Genomic DNA, 20,967 nt, shown 5'->3' with positions numbered 1-20,967 from the left:
AATTACTATCTACATAGCTACATATCTCTCAGTAGCTATTCAGACACACACATACACAGAGCCCACACAAATAACAAGATTGGAATAACCTACCAAAGTCTAAAAAATACATATTAAAACTATAAAATACCATTAATTTATTATATTGGCAACACTTCAAAATACAGCATTAAAGGGGTTTTAGAAACTGAGGTTCTCATCTATTCATAGCAGGGCTGGAAATTCCTATACTTTTTACAAGTCAACGGGCAGAACCAATCATAATAGCACTATGAATTCCCTGTAGATTTTCCTTTACAGAATTCATCTTGCTGAAAGACTATCAACTTATCTTACAAAATACAGGAATGTTGGTATGGTGTGAAGGTATGGTGCATGCGTGTATATACACAGACCAATGATGGATGGATGGACAGATATTTAAATGTTCCATACAGCACCATCTGAAGTAGGGAAAAAGTGAAAGAAACTAATAATTAACCAAAGAATGCTCAAATAAAATCTGAAACACCATGTAGCTATCAGAAAGGTTAAGGGAGATAGGTATAATGAAATAGAATCAATTGCATTTGTTTTAAGCATAAAAAGAGTAGGTTTCCAAAGTCAGTTTATTACTCAGGTTTTCATCCTGGCAACATTCATGTAACAGTGGTATACATAGTAGGATATCATAAAGCATAAGAATACTAACTCTAGGACCAGAATTCTTAAATTTAAATCTGAGTCCTCCCCTCTCCTACTTACTAACTATGGTCTTGGGCAAGTCACTTAACCACTCTCAGTTTCCTTACATTAACAAGACCAAAAACAGCAGTGCCTACATCACAGTTTGTTGTGAAGTACATTTAATATAAATAAATCAAGGCAATGCTTACACTAAGGAAGCATTACATAAATATGGGTTTTGCTGTTGTTGTAATAATTACATGTAAAAACACAGCACAGCCTGGAATTTCTTAAGTGCTCAGTAAATATCTAACATTATCATTATTATAAACCAGCACTCATTTTAGGCACTTTTATGTTTGTTAGCATATGTCAATATGTATTTCTGAGTGATTTTGAAGTATATTTATTGTAAGTTAGGTACATGAAGTAACAAGATGCAGATAACTACTATGTAACAAAAATGAAACATGACTGATTACAAGGTTTAAACAAATTATTTGCCTAACAATTTATGTACCAACACATTATGTCTCTCTTTGGCTATATGAGAAAGTATTTTTTGATTAACCAAAAAATTATCAGGAAACCACTAATAATTCTGCCAGTTGTCTGGCACCCTTGCTGTCAAAGTCACGGTATATAAGTTACCTTACTGACAGTGTAACAAGCTACCACAAGCCTAATGTCCTAACCAACACAAATGTATTACCTTATGGCTCTGGAGGTCAGAAACCCAAAATGAGTCTTACTAAGCTAAAATCGAGCTGTATTCCTTCTGAAAGCTTTAGGGGGACCCCAGTTCTTTGCCATTTCCAGCTGTAGTGGCTGCCTGCATTATTTGGCATGTGGCTCCTTCTTTGATCTTCAGAGAAAATCGCTTGAACTTCTCCTTTTGTCACCACATCTTTTTCTGCCTTTGACCCTCTTGCCTTCCTCTTAGAAGAACCCCTGTGATTACACTGGACCCACCCAGATAATTCAGGATAATCTCCCCCTCTCAAGAGCCTTAATTTAGTCTATCCACTAAATCCCTTTTGCCATGCAGAACAACACGCTTAGATGTTCTGGATATGACTAGATATGGACATGTTTAGGAGCCATTATTCTGTCTGCCACACATGGGTCCTACCAGTGAGATGGAATCTGCAAGCAACTTGAGTTCAGGCTGTTCTCCTGGCTACTCCATATTGACAGGGCAGGAGTACCTCATCTCCAACAAACACAGCCACTTTAAGTTCCAGCTCCCTTTCTAGCCTCATGCATTTCAAGGAAATCACTTCTCTTCTAATTACAAGCAGCCAGAAAGAGCAGACAGTAAAACACAGATAAGACAGCTGGGGCAGAGAGGGAGGTATAGGAAACGTCTCTTGTGCAACAACCAAACTTCACCCTTATACAATGGGCCCCAATAAAATAGTGGGTCTTAATAAGCACATTCCTTTCCCTTCAGGCACTAACATAGGGAAGCTAAAAGCAGACTTGGGGGAATAAGCCTGCAGCTGCAAAAAGATATATGGAAACAGACACACAACTCTCCCTCCCAGATAAGCACAACAAAGAGACACAGAAGCAGTCCAAGCCTCTGATAAACTCTCCCACCCTGAGTCCTGAAAAACTCTTAGTCTGTAAGAGTGTGTGTGCCTCTGACCTAGCTCAGCCAGAAGGTGCCTCTCAGGTTTGTTTTCTCTAAAAGAAATCTGTTTTGACTGGTGAGCCACCTCTTCGTGCTTCTTTCCTCTTTCTTTAATTCTTACACATATCAACTGAGCTCTGCCAAATATAAGCCTCAAAAGATCAAACCGCCAGAAAAGGAATTTATAGTGGTGCTTCACGCTCCTGCTTTGGAGGATGGCAGTGTGCCAGAAATCATGGTACTCAAATTTAAAATACTTAGAATTTAATAGAGTATAAGACATAATATCATCATAATAACTTAAAAACATTTATATATCCCAGACGTAAAATTTGTGTGTACATGTCAACATTCCCCTGAAGGAAAAAAAGACTATGGTCTGTTCACCATTCTGTGCCCTCACCACTAACCCTTTACAGAATACTTTACCCAGGGAGACAATAATTCTTTTTTAATTAAATGAGACTAAAAATAACAAAGTCCCTTTAAGACAAATCTATTTAAACATATTTAAATGTTTAAAATCATTAAGAAAGGTTAAAACACAACTAACTTTACTTCTTACCATATATAATATATTTTAGGTGAAGACGTTTAACAGTTTCTTCCACAGTAGGTTTATACTCAAGGGAACATGTATAAATTCCACTCATACGCTCCTGAAAATTTTGGAATACAAGGCTTCCTGTGGATGTTATTTGTGTAGTGCTGTTTTCCACTAAAGGAATAAGACACAGTTATTAGATGCATAAGTTACATGAGGCAAGTACCAAAACATTTTCTAAGCAAGGTAAAACCATCACAATTCACCAACACAGTCAATGAAAGGAGTGGTGGACATAGCTAGGACACTGTATCTGGTGTCTGCTAACAGTGGGTGCCAGGGTAACCTTCTTAGCACCAGACATTCACTATCCAGAGTTCATCAATTGCACTGTTGCCTAAGTTGTAAGAGACTAAGTAGGATACATACAGAACGTGCTCCTAATCTGCTCCTTGCATTGAACTGTGCAATATCAGAAATGTAGGACACCCATATACAAATACATACACATACATATATATATGTATATATACACATACTATAAAATAATTACATTTATATTTAATAATAAATTATGCCATCAGTAAGCTTACAAACTGCATATGAAACATAAATAATATACCCAGGACAAGGGATATCAGAATATAATCACTAACAAGATTTCTTATCAGTACATATAGTAGTATAAAGCAAAATTTGGCTTATAAATTTGAGGTTTGCACACAAAAAAAATAATGGACATGAGATCACCTGATTTGTTCAACATCACATAATCACACAGTTGCAGTGCTGAGGGTTAGAACAGAATGTAAGCTTCCTTTTCACTTCAACATACTTTATTACTTAGGTGTCATGCACGCAGAAAACTATGTTGTGAAATGGAAAGTAAACCTGCCTTTAAAGGCACTGCGACTTGGGCTTGAGACCTACCTTTCCCTCTCACAAACCGTGTAACCTTGATTAACCACTTCATCTCTGAAATCCAGTTCCCTCATTTGTTCAATGAAAAATCATAATATATGATAGCCTATCTCACAAGATTTTTCTGTATAACAAACACAATGAATGTTAAAGTACATGAAAATGCCATAAATCTGTTATTCTGAATGTTCATAACCATAGTTTTTCATTAGAAAAATTCTTAGCTATTAAAATTTGCTCAGTCAATAATTTAATATTCCATTCATTAGAACTGAAAGTACTACCTCAGGAACTGTCTACCTTTTTTCCATTTTAGGTAAATGATATATTGCTTATAAATTTTAAGTTGAAATATTTCTCCAAAACAAATGATGAGTGTTCACAGGGATAAAATTTTCATTACTTGCTTTTTAAATAAATATTTACTGAGTCTCTAGTATATGTAAGCTCTGCTTCAGGTATTGAAAGAGAAATGAATAGATGGATATATCCACCCTAGAGGAATTTACAAAGAGCATTATGCCTTGAGAGCTCCCATTTGTATATCCTGGATGAAGCTGAAAAACATGATACAAATTTAGAATGCACTCCTATTGTAATGTCTATTTCTTCAAAATTATCTTTTGATGAAATATTACACATTTATACTAACATGTCAAGGTTTTTACAAACGGAGTTAACAGTTTGAAAGTGTTTACTACATATTTCAGCAGCAACACCTCGTAAGGATATATCAGGTTCTCATAAAGTTTAAATACATTTTCGAACATTATGTCATCAATGAGGTTTCATATTCTTTGGCAATCATTTTAAATGGAAGAGTTTATCCCACCAAGATATGAGACCATCAAGAAGACTAGCAGACTCTGAGCAGATCTTCAGAAGCAAGGGATTGGTTGCAGATGGAGGGAAGATGCAGACCCTGGACTAAAGGAGTAAGAAGCTGTGGACCCTGCACAGGGCTGCCAAGCAACAGAACTTATTCTTGGCCCTGAGTGGCTCCCAGGGAAGGGATAAGTTAAATACACATGGAGTGGCCCACCACAGACCTCTGGAATCCTAGCTACAGGCGAACCCATGGATATTTGCGCTGGCAAGGGAGAGCTTCTTGGAGAGTTGACAGGGACAAGACTCTAGCCTGCATGGAACCCAGAGCATTTGGCATGGGAACAGTTTCAGTGGAGCATGACCAGGAACACCATCCCCTAAGGCTTGCCAAAATCAGAGCTGACCTGAACAAAACTGAGACACAAAAAAACATACAAAAGATCAACAAAACCAAAGATTGGTTTTCTGAAAGAGTAAATAAAATGGGCAGACTGCTAGCTGGACTAACAGAGCAAAAGAAAAGAGAATATCCAAATAAACACTATCAGAAATGACAAAGGAGATATTACCACTGACCCCAGAGATATACAAAAAGCCATCGGAGAATATTACAAACACTTTTATGCACATTAACTAGAAAATCTGGAGAAATGGTTTCATTCCTAGGATACATTCCTAGATTTCATTCCTAGGATACATTCCTAGAAACATATACCCTCTCCCATGATTGAACCAGGAAGGAATTGAAACCCTGAACAGACCAGTAGTGAGTTCTGACACTGAAACTATAATTAAAAACCTACCAACAACAAAAAGCCCTGGACCAGACAGGCACAGCCAAATTCTACCAGACATATAAAGAAGGGCTGGTACCAATCCTAGCTAAACTATTCCAAACAATTGATGAGGAGCGACTATTTCCTACCTTATTCTATGAGGCCAGCAACATTCTGATACCAAAATCTGGTGGAGACAAAATGAAAAAAGAAATTTTTAGGCCAATAACCCTGATGAATATAGATGCAAAAGTCCTCAGCAAAATACTAGCATAGCGAATCCAGAAGCACATCAAAAAGCTAATCCATCACAAACAAGTAGACTTTATCTCTGGGATGCAAGGTTGGTTCTACATATGCAAATCAATCAATTTGATTCATCACAGAAACAAAACTAAAAACAAAAACCACCTGATCATCTCAACAGATGCAGAAAAGCCATTCCATGAAATTCAATCTCGCTTCATGTTAAAAACCCTCAATAAACTGGGCATCAGAAGAACGTTATCTCAACATAATAATAGCCATGTGTGACAAACCCACAGCCAACATCATACTAAACAGGCAAAAGCTAGAGGCATTTCCACTTTGAGAACCAGAACAAAATAAGAATGCACACCCTCACCTCTCATATTAACATAGTTCTGGAAGTCCTAGCCAGGGAATCAGGCAAGAGTACGAAATAAAAGTCATCCAAATAGAAATAGGGGACTTCACACTATCTGTCTTCACAGACTATTTGATTCCATACCTAGAAAACCTCAACGCAGACTGTTGAAGTGGCTCATACCGGTAATCCCAGCATGTTGGAGCGCCGAGACAGGTAGATCATTTGAGGTCAGGAATTCAAAGCCAGCCTGGCCAACATAGTGAAACATCAACTCTATTAAAAATTGAAAAATCAGCCAGGCATAGTGGTGCACGCCTGTAATCCCAGCTAATAAAGGGTTGATTTTAATGATTTCTCCTGGCTACTCCATATTGACAGAGCAGGAGCACCATCATCTCAGACAACTGCCACTTTAAGTTTCAGCTCCCTTTCTAACATCATGCCATTTCAAGGAAATCACTTCTCTTCTCATTACAAGCAGCCAGAAAGAGTAAACAGTAAGACACAGGTAAAACAGGAGGCGGAAGCACAAGAATTGCTTGAACCTGAGAGGCAGAGCTTGCAGTGAGCAGAGATCACACCACTGCACTCCAGCCTGGGCAACAGAGTGAGACTCCATCTCTAAAAAACAAAACAAAACAAAAATTGTTTCTGTCCAAAGGCTTCTAGATCTGATAAACAACTTCAGCTAAGTTCCAAGATACAATATCAATGTATAAAAACCAGTAGGATTTCTGTACACTAATGACATCCAAACTGAGAGTCTAATCAAGAACACAATCCCATTCACAATGTCCACAAAAAGAATAAAATACCTAGGAATACAGTTAACAAGGGAGGTGAAAGATCTGTACTATAAGAATTGCAAAACACTGCTCAAAGAAATCACAGATTACATAAACAAATGCAAAAACATTCCATGCTCATGGATAGAAAGAATCAATATTGTTAAAATAACCGTACTACCCAAAACAATTTACAGATTCAATGCTTTTCCTATCAAATTACCAATGAAATTTTTCATAGATTAGAAAAAAAACCATTGTAAAACTCATATGGAACCCAAAAAAAAAAAAAAAAAAAAAAAAGAGCTGGAACAGCCAAAGTAATCCTACGTAAAAAGAGCAAAGCTAGAGGCAACACACTACCTGACTTCAAACTATACTACAGGGCTACAGTAACTAAAACAGCATGGTACTGATATAAAAACAGACACATAGACTAATGGAACAGAATAGAGACCCCATAAATACAGCCACACACCTACAACCATCTGATCTTCAACAAAGCTAACAAAACAAGCAGTGAGTCCCTATTTAAGAAAGGATGCTGGAATAACTGCCTTGTCGCACGCATAAGATTGAAACTGGAACCCTTCCTTCCACCACACATAAAAAATCAACACAAGATGAATTAAAGACTTCAAGATAAGGGACTCTTGGAAAAAGGGCAAAGCAAGATGGCTGAAGAGAAATGTCCACCAATCATCCTTCCTGCAAGGGCACCGCATTAACAACTATACATAGAAAAAATACCTTCTTTTAATAACAAAAATCAGGTGAGCACTCATAGTACTTGGTTTTAACGTCTTATCACTAAAAGGCACTCAAAAGACTTTTTAAAAATCCAGAATCGCCAATGCCACCCCTCCCCCACCACCACCTCCACCCTAAAGGGGTGGCCTGATAGAAACAGTGTCTCTGAGTACTAGGGGAGGGAGAACACAACAGTTGTGATGTATTGAGCTCACTGCTGTCCCGTTAGAGCAGAAAGGAAAACCAGACCAAATTCAGCTGACACCTGCCTATGGAGTGAGCATTTAAACCAGCCTGAACCAGAAGAGAGTGACTGATATCAGCCACATGAACTTGAGTGCCTGCAAACCTTGCCAACAAGTTCTACAGCACTCTGTTTACTCTAAGTAAACTTGAAAGGCAATCTAGGCCATAGAGCTGCAAATCATAGGTGAGTCCTGGTGCTGAACTAGGCCCAGAGAGTGAACTGAAAGGGCACACAAAATACTGAGACACCAGCTGGGGCAGCCAAGGGAGGGCTGGCATCACCCCTCCCCTAACCATGAGCTGCACAGCTTGCAGCTACAAAAGGGACCCTTTCTTTCCACCTGAGGAGAGGAGAGGTGAGGGAAGAGTGTGAAGAACTCTGTCTTGCATCTAAGATATCAGCCTAGGTGCAGTAGGATAGGGCACCAGTCAGGGTTGTGATGTCCCCATTCCAAGCCCTTGTTCCAAGAGGACATCTGTAGACACACCCTGGGCCAAAAGGGAACCTGCTGCCTTAAAGAAAAACACCCAGTCCTGGCAGCACTCATCATCTGCTAACGGAAGAGCCCTTGGCCCTGAATAACCAGCAGCAATACTCAGGTACAACATCAAGGGCATTGGGTGGGCCTCTGAGACTTGCTCGCTTCAGATGAGACTCAGCACATGACCAACTGTGCTGGCTATGGGCAAAAACTCCTTCTGCTTGAGAATAGCAGAAAGAAAACTAAAGCACACTTTGTCTTACACCTTAGGTGCCAGCACGTACACAGAGTGAGAGAGTAACAAGTGGGTTCTCAGGGTCCCCAGTTAATAAGGCTAATGCTTGGATGGCATTTCTGAACCTGCCCTGGGGCCAGAGAAGAGTCCACTGCCCTGACGGGTAGGTCCCAGGCCAGGAAGCCTTCAGGACAAGCTCACTTAAGAGCCCTTGGGCCTTAAGGGAACATTGGCAGTAGTCTGGCAGTAATCCTCCTGGCCTGGGGTGGTGGTAGCTATCAGTTGAGGCTCTCCTCCCTTTGGAAAGGGTAGTGGGGTCGAGTAGGAAGGATTTTGTCTTTTGCTTTGAGTGTCACCTCATCTGCAATATAATAGGACACCAGGTAGACTTCTAAAGTTTTTGACTCTAGTCCCTGAATCCCAGACTGCACTTCTGAGCCCACCCAGGGATTCGGGGACCTTGCAACACTCAACCGAAGGACAAAGGCCTAGCTGGCTTTACTTCCTGTTGATTGGAGAGCCCCAGAACCCTGAGGAAATATAGGCAGGAGCCAGGAGCCACCAAGTGGCTATAACAGGCCGGGGGGAAGACACAGTGCTATGCTGGCTTCAGGTCTGACCCAGTGTAGTCATAGTGGTGATAGCCACAGGGATGCTATTGTCACTCCACCTCCAACTTCAGGTGGCCCAAAACAGAGACAGGGACTGTATGTTTGGGAGAAAGTAAGGGAAGAAAACAAGAATCTCTGCTTGGTAATCCAGAGAATTTTCCTGGATCTTGTCCAAGACCATCAAGTTAGTACCTCTATAAACCTGCAAGAACCAAAGCATTACTGGACTTGAGGTGTCTCCTAAAGCACATACAACTTAGTTCACAACACTGAAGTCCTTTCAAATATCTCAAAAGCCTTTCCAAGATGAATGGCTACAAATAAGCACAGACAATGAAGACTACAATGAATATTTAGCTCTTCAATGGCCAGACACCAAAGAACATCTACTAGTATCAACACCATTCAGGAAAATGTGATCTTAACAAATAAACTAAGGCACCAGGGACCAATCCTGGAAAAAAAAAGAGATATGTGACCTTTCAGAAACAGAATTCAAAATATCTATGTTGAAGAAACTCAAAATTCAAGATAGCACAGAGAAGGAATTCAGAATTAGATATATTTTTAAAAGAGATTGAAATAAAAAAGAATCAAGCAGAAATCCTGGAGCTGAAAATGCAATGGCATGCTGAAGAATGCAACGGAGTCCTTTAATAGCAGAATGAATCAAGCAGAAGAAAGAATTAGTGAACTTGAAAACACCCTACTTAAAAATACCTTAAAAATACACAGTCAAAGGAGACAAAAGAAAAAGCAGTAAAAAAACAATGAAGCATGCCTACAAGATCTATAAAATAGCCTCAAAATAGCAAATCTAAGAGTTATTGGCCTTAATGAGAAGATAGAGAAAGAGATGGGGTAGAAAGTTTATTCAAAAGGATAATAACAGAGAATTTCCCTAACCTAGAGAAAGTCATAATATCCAAGTACAAGAAGGTTATAGAACACCAAGCAGACTTAACCCAATGAAGACTACCTCAAGGCATTTAATAATTAAACTTCCTAAGGTAAAGGTTAAAGAATGGATCCTAAAAGCAGAAAGAGAAAACAAATAACGTACAATGGAGTTTCAATACATCTGGTAGTAGGCTTTTCAGTGGAACCCTTACAGGCCAGAAGAGAGTGGCATGACATATTTAAAGTGCTGAAGGAAAAAATATATTCTAGAATAGTGTATCTGGCAAAAAACATCCTTCAAACATGAAGGAGAAATAAAGACTTTCCCAGACAAAAAAAAAAAAAACCTGAGGGAGCTAACTAATATCTGAACTTTCATACAAGAAATGCTAAAGGGAGTAATTCAATTAGAAAGAAAAGAATATTAATGAGTAATAAATAATCACCAGAAGGTACAGAACTCACTGGTAATAATAAGTGCACAGAAAAACAGAATACTATAACACTATAACTGTGATGTGTAAACTAGTCTTTGATGAACCCATCAAAAATAATAACTACAACAACGTTTCAAGTCATGGTCAGTACAATAAGATAGAAATAGAAAAAACAAAAGTTAAAAAGCAGGGGGATGAAATTAAGGCATAGAGTTTTTATTAGTTTTCTTTTTGTTTGTTTATGCAAACAATGTTAAGTTTTTACCAGGTAGAAATAATGGGTTATAAGAGAACAATTGCAAGCCTCATAGTAACCTAAAACCAAAAAACATACAATGGATACATAAAATATAAATAGCAAAAAACTAAATCATATCACCAAATAAGATCATCTTCACTACAGGAAGATAGGAAGGAGAGAAAGAAGGAAGAGAAGACCAGAAAACAAATAACAAAATGGCAGGAGTAAGTCCTTACTTATAAATAATAACATTAAGTGTAAATTGACTATGTTCTCTAATAAAAAAAGAGTGACTGAATAGATGAAAAACAAGACCCTCTGATCTACTGCTCATAAGAAACACACTTCACTTATAAAGACACATATAGGCCGAAAATAAAGGGATATAAAAAGACACTTCATACCAATTGAGTGCAAAAAAGAGTGGTAATTGCTATACTTATACCAAACAAAATAGGTTTCAAGATAAAAACTATAAGTGAAAAAAAAAATCACTATGTAATAATAAAGTAGTTGATTCAGCAAAATAATGTGACAATTTTAAATACATATACACCTAACATGGGAGCACTCAGATATATAAAGTAAATATTATTAGAGCTAAAGAGGGAGAGATGCCTTAACACAATAATAGCTGGAGACTGTAACACCCCACTTTTAGCATTAGACAGATCTTCCAAACAGAAAAATCAACAAGAAAACATTAGACTTACTCTGCACTACAGACCAAATGGATCTAACAGACATTTATAGAACATTTCATCCAAGAGCTACATAATAATGTTTACACCCACAAGAAAGGAAATTAGTATATCGAAGAGATATCTGCATTCCTGTTTGTTGCAGTACTGCTTGCAATATCTAAGATTTAGAAGCAAAATAAATGTCCATCACCAGATGAATGGATAAAGAAAATGTGATGCATATGCATAATGGAGTACTGTTCAGTCATAAAAAAGAATGAGATCCAGACATTTGCAACAACATGGATCAAACTGGAGATTATTATGTTAAGTGAAATAAGCAATCACAGGAAGACAAACATTGCACGTTATCACTTGTCTGTAGGATCTAAAAATCAAATCAACTGAACTCATGACATAGAAGTATAAGGATGGTTACCAGAGGCTGGGAAGTGTAGTGGGGGGTTTTGTGGAGAAGTAGGGATAATTAATGGGTACAAAAAAAAAAAAATAATGAATAAGACCTACTATTTGATAGCACAACAGGATGACTATAGTCAAATTTAACTTAATTGCATATATTAAAATAACTTAAAGAACGTAATTGGATTATTTGTAACTCAATGAATAAATATTTTAGGGGACAGATACACCATTCTCCATGATGTGCTTATTTCATATTATCTGCCTATAACAAAATATCTTATGTACCCCATACATATAAACACCTATGTACCCTATGTACATACTACTGGGTACATACAAACCTACTATGTACCCAGAGAGATTTTTTTAAATAATTTTAAAATATTTTTAAGAATTTTTTTTTTTGAGACAGACTCTCACTCTGTCACCCAGGCTGGAGTGCAATGGTGCAATCTCGGCTCACTGAAACCTCCACCTCCTGGGTTCTAGTAATTCTCCTGCTTAAGCCTCCCAAGTAGCTGGGACTACATATAGGTGCACACCGCCATGCCCAACTAATGTCTAGTAGAGACGAGATTTCACCGTGTTGCCCAGGCCGGTCTCAAACTCTAGAGCTCGAGCAACCCACCCGCCTTGGCCTCCTAAAGTACTAGGATTACAGGCATGAGCCACCATAACTGGCCAAGAAGAATTTTTAAAAGACTTAAGTATAAGACCTAAAACTATAAAAATACTAGAAGAAAATCTAGGAAACACCACTGAATATAGGCACTGGCAAAGATTTCATGAAGAAGGCTCCAAAAGCAATTTCAAGACAAACAAAACAGACAAGTGGGACCTAATTCAACTAAGGAGCTCTGAATAGTTAAAGAAACTATCAACTAAGTAAACAGACAACCTACAGAATGTGAGAATATGTTTGCAAACTATGCCTCCCCCAAAGGTCTAATAACCAGAATCTATAAGGAACTTAGCAAACAAAAATCAAGCAACTCCACTAAAAAATGGGCAAAAGACACGAACGGACATGTGGACAACAAGCTTATGAAAATATGCTCAATAGCATTAGTAATCAGAGAAATGCAAGTCAAAACCATGATGACATATCATCTCACACCAGCCAGAATAGCTATTATTGAAAAGTAAGAAAATAACAGATGCTGGCAAGGTTATGGGAAAAAAAGGAATGCTTATACACTGCTCATGGGAATATAAATTAGTTTAGCTACTGTAGAAAACACTGGATATTTCTCAAAGAACTTACAACAGAACTACCATTCTATCCAGCAATCCCATTACTGGGTATATAACCAAAGGAGTATAAATCATTCTCCCATAAAGACACATAAACATCCATATACACTGCCGCCCAGTTCACAACAGCAAAAACATGGAATCAACCTAGATGCCAATCAATGGTGAACTGGATTAAAAAAAACATGGTACATATATACACCATGGAATACGATGCAACCATAAAAAATGAAATCACATCTTTTGTAGCAACATGGATTCAGCTGGAGAACATTATGCTAGGCAAATTAACACAGGAACAGAAAACTGAATACCACATGTTCTCACTTATAAGTGGGCACCAAACATTAAATACATGTGAACACAAAGAAGGAAGGGAACAACAGATACCTGGGCCTACTTGAGGATGGAGCATGGAAAGAGGGTGAGGATGGAAAATCTGCCTATCAGGTACTATGCTCACTACCTGTTTGATGAAATCATTTGTACACTACAACCCAGCAACATGCAATTTACCCATGTAACAAACTTGCACATTTATCTTCTGAACCTAAAATAAAAGTTGGAAGAAAAAATGAATTTTGGTGAAAAAAGTGACACATTTTGAAAAGATATCAGAGAATTTCATACTCAGCATAAAAACACATTCTATAATATCCATTAACAATAATCACTTAATAGATCTTTAAGTGACTAAATTTAAATGGAAATGTTATTATACCAAGGGCAATATACTGCAGGAACTCATGCAACAGTACGTATTCAACACATAATTGTTTAATTAAAGTTGATAATATGTTCGTTTCAAATAGCTAGCAGTAAAGAAATTATAAATATCTGACATGATGGGTATGTTAATCACCCTAATTTGGTCACTATAGATTATATAAAGAGAAACATGACTACCTACCCCATGAATATGTACAATTATTATGTATCAATTAAAAATATATCACATGTACCCCCAAAACATTTAAACATTATATTGGAAATAAATAAAGTTGGTATTTCTTCCTTCTCTAGATCCTAGCTTGATTAAAAATTCAGAGTTGGACTAGATTTCTAGAAATCTATGCCTTAGAGTTCTAAAATTTTATGACAAACTTTAAGCACAATGTCATTACAGCTTACTGTTTTTATTTATTTATTTATTTTATTGCATTTTAGGTTTTGGAGTACATGTGGAGAACATGTAAGATTGTTGCATAGGTACACACATGGCAATGTGGTTTGCTGCCTTCCTCCCCATCACCTATATGTGGCATTTCTCCCTATGTTATCCCTCCCTAACTCCCCACCTCTCGCTGTCCCTCCCCTATTTACCTCCCGCAGACCCCAGTGTGTGATGCTCCCTTCCCTGTGTCCATGTGTTCTCATTGTTCGACCCCTGCCTATGAGTGAGAATATGCGGTGTTTGATTTTCTGTTCTTGTGTCAGTTTGCTGAGAATGATGGTTTCCAGGTTCATCCATGTCCCTTGTTTTTAAAAATAGATTTATACTTCTGGTTTCAATTCAAATGTAGAAAGTGAATATAACAGCATCAATCCCACCATTATATAAGGAAAAAGATAGAAAAACTGTCAATGAATTTTTCTTGGATCCTACTAAGGACTTGAAGAGGTAGTACAACCAATAATCTAAAATCTGAGGGTAGACAGGGGCTTGTAGGTAGAACCACAATGTGAATATTTGCTTCAGCTGCCCTATAAGCAGGAAAGAAGATTCAGCTAAAAACTGTTTAATGAATTACCAAAAACCAGGTGTAGATCAATGTGATCATGAGAAGCCTCTGGGACCACAGATAAGGGTAATTGTGGCCTCTTACAGATTTTTGATTCATGAATACCTCTATGGGCTCACAAGGAAGACAGGGGACCACTGAGCAAACTTCCCATGGGATGCTGGCTAAAGGAGGGGCTCAGCAGCCCTACCAAAACTGTAACCACACCCATTTCCCTTATACCCCCTTAAAGGAGCAAAGCTTTAATTTTCAGGAAGAGAAAAAACAAAAACTGTCACATAGGGCACTATAGAAAGTTGTTATAGCCCATGAAGGAAAAAGAAAGAAGGAAAAACTCTATGCAACCATAAAAAAGAATGAAATCACAAGAGGGGAGAGTCAGGAAGACATGCTAGGCCAAAACTAAAGCTGGAGGAAGAGACAGAGTAATTGTGAAGGTCATACACCATCACACAGGGACACTATGCCTGCCAAAGAACAAAGCTTAATCAGAACATCAGAGAATGTTCCACTTTCCAAACTCCATACCACTAACAAGAGTTTACTAAATATAGCAGTGGAATAAAGCTGGCAGACCTACAAGAGAAATGAAATAAAGCTAGAAAAGCTGCAAAAGCATAAACTTATTTGTAAAAATAACAATCTGTAATAAAATTATGCTTAAGTTTTGTTATATATAAGTTTAGAACTCTAAGGCATAGACTTGTAGAGACTTAATCCAACTCTGTATTTTTAGATAATCAAGCTAAGATCTAGAGAAGGTAGAAGTACCATCTTAATTTTTTTTTTTATTTTGAAGAGTACATATGCTATATTTTTAAATATACCTCTAGGAAACTCTAGGGAACAGCATAAAAGGAGAAACCAAAGCCAAGAGAAAATTACACATTGGAAAAAACTCCAAATGAACGAGACTACGCCTAAACATTTCAGAGACTTTTTGAAGCATTCAGTGCACCGAATATAAAAACCAACATCAAAGCCAGACAAGTCTTTATTAGATACAAATCCCTAACACTAAAGGCCTAACAGAAAAAAACAAAACAAAAAACAAAAAAAAAAAAACTCATCTCAAAGCACTGAAATACTTTCTTCAATATTTACTGTCCTATTCAAGATGTCCAATTTTAAAAGTTAGAAGGCATACAAAAAGGCAATAAACAGCACATTGTCAAGATACAAAGCAAAGCCCAGGGACCAGGCTCTTATATGGTACAGATGTATGAAGTATCAGACAGTTTAGTTCATTTAAAATAACTATGAGTAATATGACAAAAGATTTATTAAAAGACAGACAACATGCAAGATCAGATAGGTGGTTTCAGCAGAGACTGAAACTATATAAATAATTAAATGTAAATATTAAAACTAAAAGCAAAAAAAAAACAACTCAGTAACACAGATAAAGTATTCCTTCAATGGGCTCAAAAATAGGGGGACACCATCAAGAAAAGAATTAACGAACTTGAAGTTAGGTCAAAAGAAATTACCTAACATGCAGTAAAAATAGAAGGGGGGGAAAGAAGAAGAAGAAAAAACCCAAGAGCTATGAAATCAAACAGTGTTATGTAAGTACAATGGGAATCTTGGAAAGACATAAAATGGGGAAGAAGAAATGTTAGAACATGTAATAGCTGAGAATTTCTGAAAACTGACAGGCACCAAACTATAATTTCAGAAAGTTTAGAGAATACCAAGCAGAATAAATACAAAAACCAACCAATCAAAATAGATATACATAATACTCAAATTGCTGAAAATAAAAAGCAAGGAGAAAATCTTATCAAGTCAGAAAAAAATGACACATTGCCCACAGAGGGAGAAAGATAAGAACTTCAGTAGACTTGTCATTAGAAATTATACAAGCAATACAGAGTTCCATCTTTCAAATGTTCAAAGAAAAAACTGCCAACCCAGAATTCTACAACCAGCAAAAGAAAAAGACAAGTAAATGAAACCCAAAGCAATCAAAAGAAAGAAAATAATAAATATAAAATCCAAAAGCAATACTTGGAAAACAGAAAAATATGGAAAAATTCAATGAAACCCAAAGCTGGTTCGTTTAAAAGACTGATAAAATTGTTAAACACATAGCAAGAGAAAACAAAAGAGAGAGAGAGAGAGAGAGAGAGAGAGAGAGCCAACATCAGGAGTGAATGAGGACACATCACTATAGATCCTGAAAATCAGAAATCTGTCATCTATAAAAAGATAACACAAAATATTACAAAATTTTTATATATATAAATACAATACATTTAAAAATCCAATGTTGGACAAATTCCTTGAAAGATACAAACTACCAAAACAAAATTCATAAAATGGTGTGTTCCTACCTCATTGAGATTATATCTATGAACTCTGATACAAGACTTCAAAGACATATGACTTTATAAAGTATCTTTTCATCTTAATGCCTTTGTTTTTCCATTTATAAAATGGAGAAAATGGCTGTAATTACTGCAAAAGGTCATTGTTAAAATTAACATGCATACAATGTTTGGAATAATATGACACATGTTAATATTGTATTTATTATTATTTTTATAAAATTCATTATGCTTAGTAAAATAAGGAAGACACTGAAAGACATATATACATGACCTCGCTTATTATGTGGAATCTACAAAAGTCACAGTCATACAAAAGTCAAACTCACACTCTACCCTACCACAAATATAGGGCAGAATGGTAGTTACCAGAGACTGGGGGATTGGGGACCTGCGGTTCTTAGTTCAAGGGTACCAAATTTCAGCTAGAAGATGAATAGGTTCAGGAGACCTAATGTGCAGATTGGTAAATACGGTTAACAATAAATGCACTGTATACTTGAAATTTTACAAGGGTAAATCTCAAGTGTTCTCACCACACACACAAAAATGGCAACTATGTGAGGTGACTGATATGTTACTAGTTTGACGAAGTAATCATTTCACATTGAATATCTACCTCAAAATATTACATTGTATACCTTAAATATATAATTTTTTTGTCAATCATACTATCAATGAAGCTGGTAAAAAGAAAAATGTGAGAAAAATTCAAAATAACGAAACTAAAATATATAGCTTCAGAACACACACATAAGTGTATGTGTTTGTATATACGTGGTAAATGCATAGAGAAAAGCAAAAGAGTAATACTGTAAACATTGAGGATAGTATTTACCTGAGAGGGGTTGGGAACAGAAGTATGGGATTTTAAAACCGCTTATTGGGAGGTCCAATATGTTGGTAATAATGCATCTTAACTTGTATAGTAAGTTCAAGGATGTTTGCTTTACTGTGCTTCATAACTTGCATATACCTGACATACATTTGTACATCGGGTGCTTCATAGTTATAAACTATGATCTTATTAAAAAATAATAAGTGACAGGTTACAGGGGAACACTAAACACATTTGTTTGTGCTTTTACATGTTTGTGTGAATATTTAGAAAAGTAGGAAAGTCCACACACCAAAAAGAGTTAATTCATCAGAATAGTATTAGAGTCAGAGTGGGAGGTACAGAAGTTGTTGCAATAAATGCAATTACCTTTGTAAATAAACAATACTGAAAAAGAAACAAAGAAAAAGAGATGGAGACACCAAATCTAAGACTTACTCCCTACGCTTCACAACACATCTAAACAACTTGAATATTTTCTCCAAAGGAATGTACAAGTAATCACATAATTACATGATTTATTTGGCTCAAATTAAGGGAAACTATCTTTGGATATTCATAAAATGATAAGTACAATGTAGGTTAAACTAGTCCAAAAACCTTCTCTGTCCTTCAAACTTTAAGAAATGAGACCTTTTTCCAGTCCTTTCGGAAATAAAAAGTATAGTGTTCTTAATAAGCTTTACAACTGGTAGGCAGTGACCTATGATAAAATACTGTATTGAAAACTATAATATAATCATAAAGTTAAAATATCAGAATTCCCTGAGAATAGTTTTTGTAAAAGTAAAAACCAATGTAGTAACAGGATTGTATCTTTACCTAGAAATAACTACATTTATGAATACCTATTTTTCTATTATAAGAGTCAGTAAGATAAATATTGCTCCTACTTAAAGGATAAATTGAATTACATACTATATTTTGCAATATAAACTGCAAGACCTGGCATGGCATCCTGGAGAAGAAACAATTTCAAATTTCAATTTCCAAATCAAAGAAGCAACAAATGACAATAGAAAAATTCAATGCTTAAATGATTCTATTTTTCAACGTGCAGAGTTTCAATATAAAATATAAAACATATTCAAAATACATGTTTCTATTACATTATGTGCTACTATTAGAGAACAATAGAAATAAAATTTGATTTTATTTCCAGTATTGGTTGCTTTTATACCTGGACCACTTCTCTGGTTTATACAAACTGCAAAACCTATTAGAATTTCTGTTATTGAGCCCTGCTGATCCCAAGAACAAATTGTACAATCATTCCTACTTTGCTAGTGTAATGAGGCAGAGGTTATGTCTGACCTTTCTCTTCCCCATGAAACCCACCACAGAGGCTTCCACCAAGTAGTCACTTACAAATGAATGATGGATAATTTGTCCTAAGAAAAACACAGACTGACCTAAATTGATTAACTCTTTAAAATGACCTATTTTAGAATCAACATAAAAATCACAGAAATGTACAGCTGAGCTCTCTTAACTACATAAATATGAATTAAAACATATTAAAAAATAAGTATTTCCTATTTTCTTTCTCAAGTCCTTGTATAAATATATTGCTCTCCTTTATCCAAAAAAATAAAATAATCCTGTAAGTTTTTGTCCACAGGCACTATCTCAAAATACCAATAAGATTTTTTAAAAGAAAGAAAAGAAAACATGGTAAATAGACCAATAAAGAAAAACTTTGTCTGAGGGTATGCAAAAATGCCTGAACAAATCTTCAAAATGAAAACTCATTAATCTATATTTTTTGCAAGGCTAGAAACAAAGCCAGCTAAGTTAACTGTAGTTTTTTAAAACTACAGTGTTAAAAATCAGCTTTTATCCAATTAAAAAATGAGAATAAAAGTAAAATCTGTATTTCAGTATTAAAAATAAGAAGTTGAATAGAGAAAATATTGATCAAATCAGTTGTACAAACAGTAATTTCTAAGTAAAAAAAAAAAAAAAAAGTACCTTTTGGGGATTATAGATGTTTTGAGTCGTCTCCAAACAGTTCAATCTTAGAGTATGACTCTGTATCAAAATAAAATATGTAAAAATGGGAACACCAACTACACTGTTAGATCTAACTCCAAAAGGAAATCACAAGAAAAAGAACTGAGGAAATAACATAAATGTGTATGATACAAACATTCCCTCTGTGTTACACACAGGTCAGATACATCTACTTAATAATAATAACTGAAACGAAATCCTACCTGAAATAACTTTTCCTTTCGGCCCATGCCACTGGAATGATGGGTCTATCAGTTCAGCATTTCGTAGTCGTTGCGTTACACATAACACATGTGGACTTTTTTGATGGAGCATGACATATACTTTCACTGAAAATACAATATTTAAAATGTTCCAGTAGTATTTTATGTTCTTTTTTTTCTCTATAATGCACACTTTTTTAGTTTGGTTTACATGCAATAATAAGAGTACTTTGAATTATTGCTCCTATCACTTGATAAAAACTAAATTTCATTGCATTCTATGTAATTAACATTAAAAATATATGTATTTATATGTATATATGTGTATGCATGTGTGTATGTACATTTATTCCCAACCCGAGCATAATGTGTAAGTCATTTTCATTCAGAGCTCATGTACTCTAACCTGTTTTATGATCAGAATATTATTTCAGTAACAAAGTATTAAGATAATTCTACATCTATACTTTATCTGTTTTCTAAAGACACCAAACATGATTAGAGCTTATAAATTGTTTAGATTAGTGGAATAATGCATTATTCATAATGATATAGTACAACCTACTGAATAAAAATGATAACGTGATTAAAAAGTCAGCTGATTTATGCTTTGATTTTAAATGTTAAAGCATTTTGTTCCATTTGCTTTAAAATTTAAGTCCTGAAACGTAAGCAAAACTAGAACCTTTAGGAGATACAAAAGGAACCCAGTAAAGATTCCATTGTTTTGAATTTACCCACAAGTAATCTTTTAGGAAAGTTTGCAACAACCCTTTAGACACTGCATGCCAACTCTTCACTGATTAACTG

At 35.9% G+C, this 20,967-nt stretch overlaps 1 protein-coding gene across 7 annotated transcripts in view; it reads right to left on the bottom strand.

The window, feature by feature from the left end:
* ZPBP (zona pellucida binding protein) overlaps window positions 1–20,967 on the bottom strand; it is a 116,577-nt gene that overhangs the window by 84,796 nt on the left and 10,814 nt on the right. For 6 of the 7 annotated variants that reach the window (XM_032244244.1, XM_032244245.1, XM_032244239.1 and 3 more), the window contains exons 3-4: window positions 20,158–20,283; window positions 2,868–3,017 (exon numbers count right to left, since the gene is read on the bottom strand). In XM_032244244.1, the coding sequence (XP_032100135.1) occupies window positions 2,868–3,017; window positions 20,158–20,283 (276 nt within the window). The remainder of the gene's footprint in view (window positions 1–2,867; window positions 3,018–20,157; window positions 20,284–20,967) is intronic. The other variant, XM_032244243.1, reaches the window with a different exon arrangement.

The sequence above is a fragment of the Sapajus apella genome, unplaced genomic scaffold, assembly GCF_009761245.1.
Source record: "Sapajus apella isolate SASKATOON/1434 unplaced genomic scaffold, GSC_monkey_1.0 scaffold54, whole genome shotgun sequence".
Lineage (NCBI taxonomy): Eukaryota > Metazoa > Chordata > Mammalia > Primates > Cebidae > Sapajus > Sapajus apella.
Note: the sequence above shows the minus strand (reverse complement) of the source record. Positions and strands in the feature narration are given on the sequence as shown.